This window comes from Passer montanus, unplaced genomic scaffold (genome assembly GCF_014805655.1).
Source record: "Passer montanus isolate IOZ18808 unplaced genomic scaffold, ASM1480565v1 scaffold16, whole genome shotgun sequence".
NCBI classification, from domain to species: Eukaryota; Metazoa; Chordata; class Aves; order Passeriformes; family Passeridae; genus Passer; species Passer montanus.
Window position 1 is genome coordinate 5,277,487 of NW_024363160.1, and position 12,237 is coordinate 5,289,723.

Below are 12,237 nucleotides of genomic sequence, written 5' to 3' on the forward strand. Positions count from 1 at the left end.
AGGCCATCCAACAAACATAGTTCGTGTAAGAGGGAGTTTACCTTGAAAGGTAAGTTCCTTTTCGTGCTGACTCTTGTACAAGGAGACACAAGTCCTGACTAGTGGTTCACTCTTGGTAAGCGCTGCATGTCTGGTCTGCAGTGCTGTGCTGTCACAGGGAATGCTGTGCAGGGAAGAGAGAAAGCAGCAAAGCAAGACATGGCTCCTTGAAACATTTCACTGCTTCTGGGAACTGCTGGTTGTGCAGCTTGGTGCATGGAGTTTAAGGAAGAAAGGACCAGATGAATTTGGAATTAAAAAAAATTAAAATCACAGCATGTCTTAAACAACAACAACAACAAAATACATTACTCACATCTCCAGGAATAATTTCTACCTAAAATAATGTGTGTTATTTTGTTACCTGACACTTTCAATGCGGATGGATTCTTAAAACTGGAACTGTTAACATATTTTTGAAATAAAACTTATTCAGGAGGAACAGTGGATCATGTGGACTTCTCTGAAGCAGGTAAAGTAAAACACTTTTTATTTCAAGAAATATTGCTTCTAGACTTTCCCGAAGCCAGAATTGTACTATAAAAGTATCACAGAAATATTATACAAGATTTAAAAACACAGTTTGTATCCTAGTAACTTAAAACCTATGTACAAATAGCATCATTCATGACCATAAATATGTGTTTCTATCAATCAGCCCATGACACATACATCAGATAAAGAACTAGTAATTTTAACATATTTACAGAGTCCATCAAAAAGACTGCTTCTTAAAATTATTAAAATCCTACTAAAAGAATCTGCTTTTTAAAAAGTTTCAACTTAAAATACAATGCAATGAATGTAAGTTTAACCTGCAGTGCTTGCAATAGCCAAAAAATATTCTACACTAAATAACATGTAACAGGTAGGAAACACACCCATGAGTTGGACACTGTGGAATTACGTCTGTTTGAGGTAATTCTCTTTTGTTGCTGTTGTGATAATTATTTAGAAATGTATAAAAGAAGCAAGGGAAAATATTAAGTTTTGACTAATACAGATTTTCAAAGTAATTTTTGTATTATACTTCATATAATTTAATGTTTGGTAAAGTTCAAGAAAAAATTTAGAATATAACAACAAAAATTATTACTAAACTACTACTTTTTACTCTTATGTGCCTTTTGTGTCTAAAATAATGGAAACCTAACATGATTTTATCATTCCCTTTAATGCCTGTTCAAAACAGAAAAAGAATTTAAGACTCAAAATGATAATAATGCTTTCAAGATATTGCTCAGAGTAATAAAAATCAGGTGGGGCAACAAAAACATTTATGTACTGATGTAAACCTTTCTACCAGTATCAGCAAAAAAAAAAAAAAGTCAGAAAAATTAATGGAATTTTAATACTGACAATATTAACATATAGGGAAACAATCCAATTTAAACAAATCCTTCTACAGTTAACAACCATTAGCCATACCTTTCTGAGAGTAAATTTAATAAAGCAACACAAACATGCAATATTTTTGCTAAGATAATATTTGAAGAGTCTGTTTCCACAATCCATGGTGTTTACCTCTTTCAGGTCAGTCTGTTTATTGGTTTCACAATTTCATAAGACAACGAGCAAGCTAAGAACCTGTAAGGTATTAGATGCATAAATGGTATGGCATACAGATGTTAAAAGTGCATTTTACTTGAAAGCATGGCATTAAGAATTGCCAGTGGTTAAAATAATTGATAAAAAAGACATTATGCAGGCATACTGGGTGAACTGAAACATTCAGTCGTGGTGGGATCATTTGGAAATAGAGAAAGTGATTTGGACATCCTTTTAGAAGAAATAATTTTTAGTTTTCAGAGAATGTGCTACTGGATTTGAAAGTTAACACTGTTTCTTTTAATGGAAAACTGGAAATTTTGTTTCCCAGTGTGGAGAAGTGAAAGCATGTGCATGTGAATAAAAAATGCACACAGACAAATACTGAACTGGGCTCAATTTAGCTGCAAAATGTATCTACAATAAACGTGGAATGTCAGTTGTCTTGATTACCTTTATTAGTTTGCTAAAAAGAAAAAGGAGAACTTATGTAATGGTTTACAACTTGATCTAATCCAAAGAGAGTGAAGCTGAGGCACTGCCTTCTGCATTTAGGATTTGTGAACTTTCTCCTGCAAGACTCTGTTTGGCTTTTTTTAAGAAAGTTCCTTCTTCCTGGGTACTGACAGGTGAATCCCTAATGGATATGTTTACGGTCTGACGAACGAAGGGTTCATCAGACCTCATGGGAAGATACATTTGGTCTTCAAATATATCTTCCACAGTGTCACTATCCTGATGAGCGTCTTTTTGAGGAATGCTGATGGGCTGCAGCATGAAGCTATGCCGGGACTCCAACTCTATCAAACCATTTCCACTGAAATCCATATCAAAACGGTCCGATTCTTTATCCTCCATCCATTTTTCAGCTGGATGACTATTTCTCCAGTGTGCGTCATTCAAATTACTTTTCTCAGGAATATCATTGTTTAATTCAAGTTTCTTCTCCTGACTTAAATTCACCGTGCTCAAAGCAAGGGCTGCAAAGTCTGTTGGCACAATAAGCTGCAACTCTTCTGCAGTCAGGCCGCTGGACTCCTCAGCAGAAGTCATCTCCACCAAGGTGAACGGCGTGGATGATTCCTCCCCGTTGCTTTGACCAGTGTTATCCTTGTCTGGTTTATTTTGCTGGTAGTAACTGTTCAGCAGTGCAAACATTCTATCTACATCCTTCAAGTAATTAGTCCAGTCAGCCAGACTAAGTCTAAAGTTGTGTCTGTATTCATATACACTTTCATTCACACTGTACAAGTCTTCCAGTCCTTGCCAGTCAATGTCGCCAGTGAAAATGGGCAGCTTAGCCTTCCCATCCATCCCATAATTGTCCTCTGTTGAAAGAAAGAATAAAGCCTACTGGTGAACACTATTAAAGGTGCAAGCAAAGCTTCCATGTGCATTTCTACTTCAATTAGCTTGAAAGCAGCACTGTTCATAAAGCAGGTAACTCGAAGTGTAAGACACCACCTCTTCTGTCACCAGATGAATGGTTCTGCCCTTGGGATGTTCACAGCCCCTGCTAAACACACAGCAATTACCCCCTGTGTCCTGCTATGTCCCTGGGCTGAGTAAATAAGAGCAAAATCTGGTCTAATGGGGCTTTGTGATGACATTCAGAGATAAGTCCTTCCTCTGATATTTCAAGGCAGGAAAAATGTTTCAATACACAAAAAATGCATTTGCCTTTCTTGAGCATTCCAGCAAAACATGCAATAACCAAACAATGGTTAAGTATAAAAGAGGGGACTAACTCTGAAAGCCATTGGTGACCTGAACTTCAATGCCCACACAAATTTTGTTTCTGGATAGCTTAAAAATACGGTTTACAAACTAACTAGACAAATTTTATTTAGTAAATGATAGCCAAAGGGGGTTTTAATCTATTTCATAAACATTAATTTTAGTTTTCATGGAGCAATTAGGGGAAATGAAAACTGTAAAAAATTGGTGTGAATTAATTTAGAGGACTGCACCACTTTGTGAAATTATGTTAAAACATAAACAGAGAATCTTCTTAAGGTTTTGTGTTTTTAAAAAACTTTCAAAGAAAATATCTAGCAGTCTTTTAAAATAATAAGTCTGAATGAAGAGTATAGATATGGGTCTATAAGTAACAACTGAGCTTCATTTTTTATTGATCACAGCCAGAAAATGCAGACACAAAAGAAACCCATTTCTGAAATTTTTAGAAAATTCACTACAGTAACTATAGTGACTCAGATTATCACCTGTGGTGTGAAGCCCATTTTATACTGAAAAGCAACACTGAGCAGCACCAATTTATTTAATTCACTGGGCAGACTGAATTAACTGGAAAGATTTTATCAACAAGGTGGTCTACAAGGAAAGACAAATCAAGCAATGCAAATGTCTATCAGGGAAAGTGACAATTTTGCCCTTACAAATGATATTGCAGGCAATCTTTAGTAATTAACTGACTGATAATGATTTATTCTCTTCATGAAAATTGTACAGGCAGGTAGGCTAGTAGCAATTGCTTTAGAATTTCTAAATTTCTTTAGAATTAGAAGTTCAAGTGACTATATTCCAACCATGTGAACTGAGCTCAAATCCTCATCTACATTGAGCCCTGCATCCCCAAAGATGGCTCTTAGCATCTCCATTAATCTGTTTGTATTTTAAGTTGCCTATTTTCTTTATTCAAGTAGAACAGAAGATACAACTTTTGTCTATCATAGATTACATTCTTTGCTTCTTACTAGCTTGGGATTTCACAGAAAAAGAATTTCTCTAATATTTAGTCTATCATATGGAAAAATCAGAAAAATACCATTATGGTCAGATAAAAACCTTGATATTTTCTTACAATATAGGGCCTTACTCTGCTCCCACCAAAAAAGACCATTTTCCTTATTTGAAAACAACTGAGCCTTTGCTCTTAATTGGAAATGTTTTGCAACAACAACAAAAAAAGTAATTTATTTTTTAAATATCAAATTCTAGAATTTTTCTTTTTTTGCAAACATTTGACAGTCTTCCTGATCCAGGAAGAAACAAAGGCTCTTTGGATTTAGTAGAACAGCTATGACAGAGCATCTTCTTTCTTTCCTGAAGCAGACAAGAGAAATTAAATCATGGCATGGTCACATGAGAGCCATCTTTGTAAGTCACATTTTGGATAATTTGTTTCCTGAAACAAAAGATAATTAAATACCACAGAGATTTCAAGAAAGAAGATTTGCTCTTCTGGTGCTTAGAGGCATAAAGGTCCCTAGAAAACATCGTGGCAGGGGGCTGCTTTTGCAAGGAATTTAGTCACTAAACCCTCGAAGATATTAAGCACTCTGCAGATGCAACCATATTTAAATTTTTCTGTTATTATTTTCATTTGTAGGGGTTTGATTTTTTTTTCCTTTGGTAAGTCAGAGGTTGTATAGGAAAACAAACTGTTGTAGGGACAGTCATGTGGGGTGTTATGTGATGGCAGGAACTGGAACAGGAGTGATGCTCTTTGACTGGTAACAGATTTGGGGACAGACCAGGGACTGGGGGGCAAAGCAGGAGCCATAAAGGTGCATTTGGGCACAGGAGAGCCTCTGCTGCCCATCAGGGGAACAGAGGCTTGAGCTGGGTGGCAGGCTGGGCACTGGGGAAGGCTGGGGACCAGTGAAGAGGAACAGGGCTTCTGAGGAGGCTCAGCAGCAGGGCAATGGGGCTGATCAGCAAAGAATTTTCAGTGCTCCTACAAAATATCTGAAAGTCTGAGTCAGAGCTACATGGTCCTTCACTCTGGATCTTTTTTTTGCTCTCTAAATGTGGCACTGTTTCTGCAGTCTCAGAGAAGTTTCACAGCTGGGAAGGCACTGGGAATTGTTCCATGATCTTTGTGTCACACAGAGGAAAATAGCTTGTTTGAAGAGAGAGATAACTTATGGTCATGTATGTTAAACAAACAGGGAAGCAAAGTCTTAAGGTCCCAGAGCTATTTTGGTTGACTGAGCAAATTACTTCACAGTTTAATTCCACAACTTGCAGTTAGCATGAAAAGTCTCCCACTGAAATTAAAGCAAACAGAGGGAAAAGGAGAGGAAAGAAGAAGTTTTTCCCCTGTAAGAAATTTTGTTACAAATAAGCATGAAATTGGAAAGTGCAGATGAGTTGCATTTGAGAAGCAGCATGGCAGTAGTTTCCTTGATCAACATTTTTGAATTTCTCAGCTATGACATAGATCCAAAAGAGAAAAAAATTGTTGCTAGCTGTTCAAAGCAAAACTTGCTCATTTTTTTGTTGTTTTGTTGTTCCTTTGTTTGTTCATTTGTAGATCAAGCTTTAGTTAAGCTTTACTCTCCATTCATCCTACCCTAGCATACCCTATAATGCCATTTATGCCTGTTTAATCTCAAAACTAATAAGAGATTTGAATATGTCTCTTTTGAGACTTAAGACAAGTGGTTAAAATCATATCCTTGGTGGCTTCAAAAAACTTCAGACAAGTAGGAGAGGAGAGAGGAATGTGCAGTTCACACACCCTGTTTTCAAACTTGTCTGCAGAGCCACACCCTGTCCATCACAGGGCAGAGGTGGCACCAGCTCTTCCCTGCTGAAGCTCTCTGTCCCTCTGTGCAAAGCAAACAGCATCATTCTGGCTATTTCCACATGGGCCTGTTGGCAGCACAGGCAGTGCTTTACTAACTCAGGGCATTTTGAACTGGAAACAGGTCTGAGTGAGAAGCTACATGATCTGAAGGAAGCCTAAGGAGCAGTTCAGATGACTTTCCATTGTTATTCCATTTGTCCTCCAGCAACAAAAGGATCCTCTAGTAGATCATTGTAATGACTTCTGATAAATTTGACTCGTTAATTTTTGTTTTATTTTGGTTGGTTGGTTTTGTTTTGTTTAAGAAAAGAAAAACATTCCACCAACATGGGGCTTGAACCAAAATTTCAAATGTGTAAATTGAGAAACTGGATGTCTGCAATATCATGACACTGAACAATATTACTTATGTTACATTATACTGATATTTGTCACAGTAGCAAAATATTTATTGTATGTTCTTTGGTCTCATAAGTTAAAATGTTTTTGTTGCTAAACAGTGTAGGAAGAGATAATTTCAAGATTAATCCTGCATGCTCTACTATTTCATATAATCCTACAATTCAAAAATGCCATTTCTGTTAGATCTGTAGTTAAAATGAGGAATGCTTACTTACAAGGACTCCCTCTAATGAAAGACTTAAAAGCATAATTATAGGGATTACTTTCTATCATTGTAGCAACCAGTTCCCACCAGGCTGTAATGAGCAATGCAAACAGTGGGATACAAACCAAACGAAAGCTTATCATTTTCCTAGATCCCAAAATGAGGAAATACAAAATCTAGCAAAAGAAAATTTAGCTGCTCAAATTGGAGATCTATGCATTGAAATACATTAGCTTTATTGTTCTCTGGCTGCTAGAAACTAATGAAAAGGCTCTTTTCAGAAGACTCTGTGAAAAAGGTTTTATGTAGACTTGTATACCCCTTGGACTCCCTTGTTTACTTTTCAAGTAAGCAATGTATATCAGCAGCTACTCCTCCAAAGTGTATAGAGGTGAAAATATACAAAACTGATAAACTATGAAAAGGAGTCCAGTCTAAATACGACACTCCACAGATGCTAATCTGTTTTTCACCCTGAGAACAAGTACTGCTCAGTGAACAGCAAGTGCAGTACTCTTAAGATCTGCAATTTTTTCAGTCTCCAGGTTTTTGCTTTATGGTTGTCTGGTTTCAGAGACACAGGGCTCTGAATGATAAACATGTAGGTGCAATAAGTATACTTTTAAACAGAAAAAAAATATACTTTCAAAGAGATATCTGCAATGTATTCCTCAGGTTCAAGAGTTAGGTTTAAAAAACCTCATCTGGTGCCTTTCCTCAGTTCAAATAGTAGAACCTTTTTAAGGAAATTTTATTTCATGCTTGTCTGATCTGGTCCCAGCCCAAAGGAGCTTCATCTTTCTGCCACACTTAAATTGAACACTCTCCTGCTGGCTTCTGAGTACTGCTTTTGCTTAAAGTGGTATCTGCCAACATTTCGGAAAGCCAGTGAGAAGATTTTGCTTAGCTTCCATAGGTTTGACTTCCATAGGTTCTTTGTACTTCAGAAAGCCTTTTAAGCATACTTCGTTTACATTTAAAAAGCAGCTGTGAAGACCTACTAAATAAAACCAGAAAAACACCTACAACCCATCCAAAATCAACACGATAACACAAGCGCAACCCAAAAGAGGTGATTCTTCCTGTGTAATTTTCCTTGGGCAAACATCTAAGGACTACAGGCATGAAATATGAGCTGTATGAAGTCTTGCTATGACAATGAGCTATGTTAAATGCAGAATGGTAGATCTAAACAACAATGGCCAAGTTCAGTGTAGGGTAGTTAGAAAATGCATGCATCAAAAGCTATGCTGTGTGCAACATGGCAGGATACAGACATTAGTTGAAATGGGACTGGAGTCATGCAATTATTTGGAAAGAAGCTGCTGAGGAGAATAAAAAAGTGTGGATACCTGTGTGGATCATAGCTTCCTCCATCTTTATTTCCTGATATAGGAAAATACAAGAGTAACTTTTGTTAGTGTTTAGAACTTGTAAAACCATTCAAAATGTAGTTTTCCATGCACAGCATCTAACTCCTAAAAAGAAATGTACTGTGTTAAATAAAGACAGAGCTGCAGTCCAACAAAGATTTCCTGGAAGTTTTACATAAAAGAACTGAAAACCCACAGGTTTTCAAAAATAATAAAACCCCAAAACAATTAGATATTGTAAAAAAGAGAAAAACATTTGTAGATGTAGAAAGAGATACAAAGAGGTAACACCACAAATTATGTAGAATGGAGCATTCCTGTGAAAAAATAATAAATCACAATGTTCAATCAACCAAAGTTAGGTGCAATGAATTCCAGAGACTTGAAGTAAATATACCAGCTTTGTTTTACCCAGAGACTCTTGTAAAGAAATGGTCCTTTCTTCAAAAATGAAGGAGACTACTGGTGATTAGAAGTATGCAACGTTAAGTCTCGGTTGTGGTAAGGAACCTGAAGTTGTTGACATAGGCAGACAGCATTTGAAATAAACACAGGATTTAATGCCTCACCTGATAATGGGAGGCAAAAACTAATGGAATAAACCCTGCAAGAGAGAAAAGAGTTATGGCTGTGAAGATCTGCATGCGGCTGTTATTGATTAGCTCCAATAACGATATCCCTTCTGCAGCATTTCTGTCAAGTGATTGGTTTTGCCATCAATATCTGTCAAGAATAACCTGTGCAGACTTGCCAAGAAGCCTCCTGGTCATGCAGATGTGCACGATTGGTGTATATGGATAATTCCAAATTGTTCAGAGCAATGCTGGGGAGAGTGACACTTCATGGATACAATTAGAACTTAAGTAGGAGAAAACAAAGTTAATAAAATAGAAATAAACACTACTATTTATCTTGTACCTGTTTCAAGTCCCTTTGGCCTTGGATTGCACTGCTTGTAACCTTGACAACTTCTCAGTTCCATAAGCTGGACGTGTAATTGATTCAAAATGCCCCTTTCCACTGTATGAACTGTATTGGTCAGCTGAAAAGAGAGGAACCAAGGGAAATTATACTTGTTAACAAAAATTAAGGAAACCCCAGCGGAGTCCAGTGAATGACATTTTGTAACAGGGAAAGGGGTTTACCTGATAGGGATCAGTGTTCATATCAAAATATTCCAAGAAGCCAGTTGCAAACTCACAAAACAGAAAATTGTGGGTGTCATTAACTGTTCGCAAACACCAGTAAGTGTTGTTGTTGGAGCTTGTGCAAGCACAGAAAGAGCCCACTGTAATTATACAAACAAGTTATTAGTTTTCAGTCAAAAATAATACGCTTGTTTCTTCTACTAGTACCTTTAATCACAGTAATAAAATACTAGCATTGCATTAAGTTTTTATTTAGATTTATTTAGATTTATTTAGATTTATTTAGATTTATTTAGATTTGGGTAATGTGACTAGCTGTGAACAGACTTAATAAAAATAGTAATAGTATTACAATACAGTAGCCCCTCTTTAGATTGTGAACTCTGTCAAAAGAACATTTTTTACCCCATTACTGGAGCATTGTCAGAATGCACGGCAATATGAGAACTCTTTTTATAACTTTTTGTTACTCTGCAGTTAAAAATAAATTGACAATGTAATTGTCTTTAAAACAAAAGTCCTGCATATGACTACTTTAGGAACATTTTAAAATGTAAAGTACATATTAGCAGAACTCCTAGTACAATCAGAACAGATTATCACTAGGAGACAATTTCTTTGCATTCTCCAAATGCAAAGTTGTTCTTAGCAAATTATTAGTTTGGAGTCAAATATATTGTAATTTCATCACCACCTGATCTTGAAATTTCTGAAAATAAGGTTTTCAGTCACATTTTTTTCTTCATCATCACAAGTGAGAAAAATACCAATTTTAAATGCTGAATACTGAGAAAAGTTCAAGTATGTCTCAATGGGATAGTAATCTACATACCCTGAAGTTTAAAGAGACTTAAAATATCCTTTGCCTCTAATATTTTTTTCATATACACAAGTGTTATGGTTGTGATTTTGAAAGTATTTTAGCATACAAAAAGTAGAATAATGGGAAGAAGTCATAAGGGTAGTTTCTGCATTTTATTAATGATATGTTGTTTATTATATACTTTGAAATAAAAATGTTAAAGTAGACCTTTTATGTGCTGAAATTTTTGACAGAATTAAAGGCCAGAATAACGCTCTGATTGCATGAAGTGGAAAACCAGTGATACAGCAGTATCATGGATAACCTAGATCACATCTGCATTTTGACACAAGACTCACAGTTCCAGAATGGTGCTGTTTGCCAGTGGTTGTTGTCATGGGTAAAACAGGTCAGCCCGGGAAGGCTGCACTCATCTCCCTTCTTCTGGCGCCTTCTTCCCTTCCGCTCTTTCTTCCTTCTCCGGTTCTCTTTGAACAGCTGCAGTTTGCCATCTACCTCCTGTGCTGCTTCTCTGTTCAGAGAAGAAGATGGCCATGGATGACTAAGAACAGTCTCTATTTGGTTAACAACAGCACTAGCAGTTTTTACATCTTTCTGGAATTTATAAAGGTGGAAGGATAAGAACAGGGCCTTCTAGCTCAGCTTTCTCAGCTGTTGAGATAAGCTTCAGCAATCTTGAGAAAAGATGCACTGCTGCATTTTGGTTTTACTGAATCTTTTAAAAAAATATTGGCCAGTTTCTGAAAATACTATTTTCATCCTTTTTATATCACTAGGTTGAAGAAATATCATCCATAAACTTCCACAAGTTGGCCCAAAACTACTGAATGTTTCTTGTGATAGCTTGCTACATGTGACCTTTTCTTCCCTTCACCTCTCCACAAAAAACACAACAAAACCCAAACCCAAAAAACTCCTCAAATGCCCAAAACTACATTTATCCAGGCACCAAAAAGTCAGTTGTGAGAGTGAGAGGTTAATAACAGCCTTACTTGAAGGGATGAAGATGGCTCTTGAGTTTGTCTTGGGCCTTTACCCCCTTCTCTTTGTTGTAATAGCTACAGGGAAAAATTTTAGGAATTATCAAGTCATGAAACTGTTTTCAACACAAAACCAAAACAGAAATATACTATTGTTGACATTTTCTTAAGGAACTATACAGACTAAAAATTTTCACCTAATTTAAGAAAGTTCTATCTGTGTGATCCTATGCTAGTTTATAGCAGAACTGCAGCTGGATTCAAACATGTTAGTAGAATACAAACACATGTAATCTCAAAATGTTAACATTTATCTTCTTGTGGTTCATAGTAGCTTCTACTCATATCTAACTAAAATAGACACCTACAATTGTTACAAATATCAGAAAAGCTTTGGGTTTTTCTTTTCAATCTCAAAATCCTTGGAAAGTGTATAAGCCTTAGAAATCAGAGTATCATTCAGTATTTAGTGCCACCTCTCTTACCTCTGTTTACTACAATCACATTCATCTGGTTTTCTTCTTTTTAGGTGTCCTCTAACTTCCCTTAAATTCTTAATTTTGTCTTGGAGAGCTTCAATCTGCAAAGATATTATTTCTGAGTCAGAATTATTCTTTGAAAAGGTATCAGTGTAAAGACTTTACTGAGATTGTAAAGTACCTCTTACCTCCTTATCAATGTAAGCCTTGTGATCCTTCCAGGCTCTTGCAGACTGGTACAGCTCCCTCTCACAGTGAATAGTGTCATTTGGAAGAATGAAACATCTGTAGATGTGAGTTTAAGAAATAGGAAAATGAAGGTGACTCATTTCCCAGTTACCTACCCATTTTTTCTCTTTCTTCCAACATTCCTAATCAATTTTTAAAAATATATTCTGTTAGAAAATAAATAAAAACTCTACAAGGTCTTCCTCTGTTGACTTAATAGCAACAATTGCTTTTATCTGTTTTCTCTGGAAAACTTGTCATCCACAACAGATGGTCTGTGCCTGCTAAGCAAAAAATGCAATACATTCTTATTCAATCAGAAATTAAATTGAAGCTGAAGTAAAAATCTGCTCAGAATCTAAAGCCCCTTGTTAATCAAATGTGCCATTGTTTGTTTAACCACCAGCTGCTGAGAAATACGTTCTTGCCACATGAATGTGGCTCATCTTCCCAGCAT

At 36.3% G+C, this 12,237-nt stretch overlaps 1 protein-coding gene across 12 annotated transcripts in view; it reads right to left on the reverse strand.

Moving 5' to 3' along the window:
- Nucleotides 1-2,377: 2,377 nt before the first annotated feature.
- The window catches only part of SULF1 (sulfatase 1), a 179,298-nt gene continuing 169,438 nt past the window's right edge, over nucleotides 2,378-12,237 (reverse strand). For 11 of the 12 annotated variants that reach the window (XM_039702867.1, XM_039702873.1, XM_039702869.1 and 8 more), the window contains 8 exons: nucleotides 11,741-11,837; nucleotides 11,559-11,653; nucleotides 11,086-11,151; nucleotides 10,432-10,604; nucleotides 9,268-9,410; nucleotides 9,041-9,164; nucleotides 8,102-8,135; nucleotides 2,378-2,915 (listed from right to left, as the gene is read on the reverse strand). In XM_039702867.1, the coding sequence (XP_039558801.1) occupies nucleotides 2,885-2,915; nucleotides 8,102-8,135; nucleotides 9,041-9,164; nucleotides 9,268-9,410; nucleotides 10,432-10,604; nucleotides 11,086-11,151; nucleotides 11,559-11,653; nucleotides 11,741-11,837 (763 nt within the window). In that variant the 3' untranslated portion in view covers nucleotides 2,378-2,884. The remainder of the gene's footprint in view (nucleotides 2,916-8,101; nucleotides 8,136-9,040; nucleotides 9,165-9,267; nucleotides 9,411-10,431; nucleotides 10,605-11,085; nucleotides 11,152-11,558; nucleotides 11,654-11,740; nucleotides 11,838-12,237) is intronic. The other variant, XM_039702878.1, reaches the window with a different exon arrangement.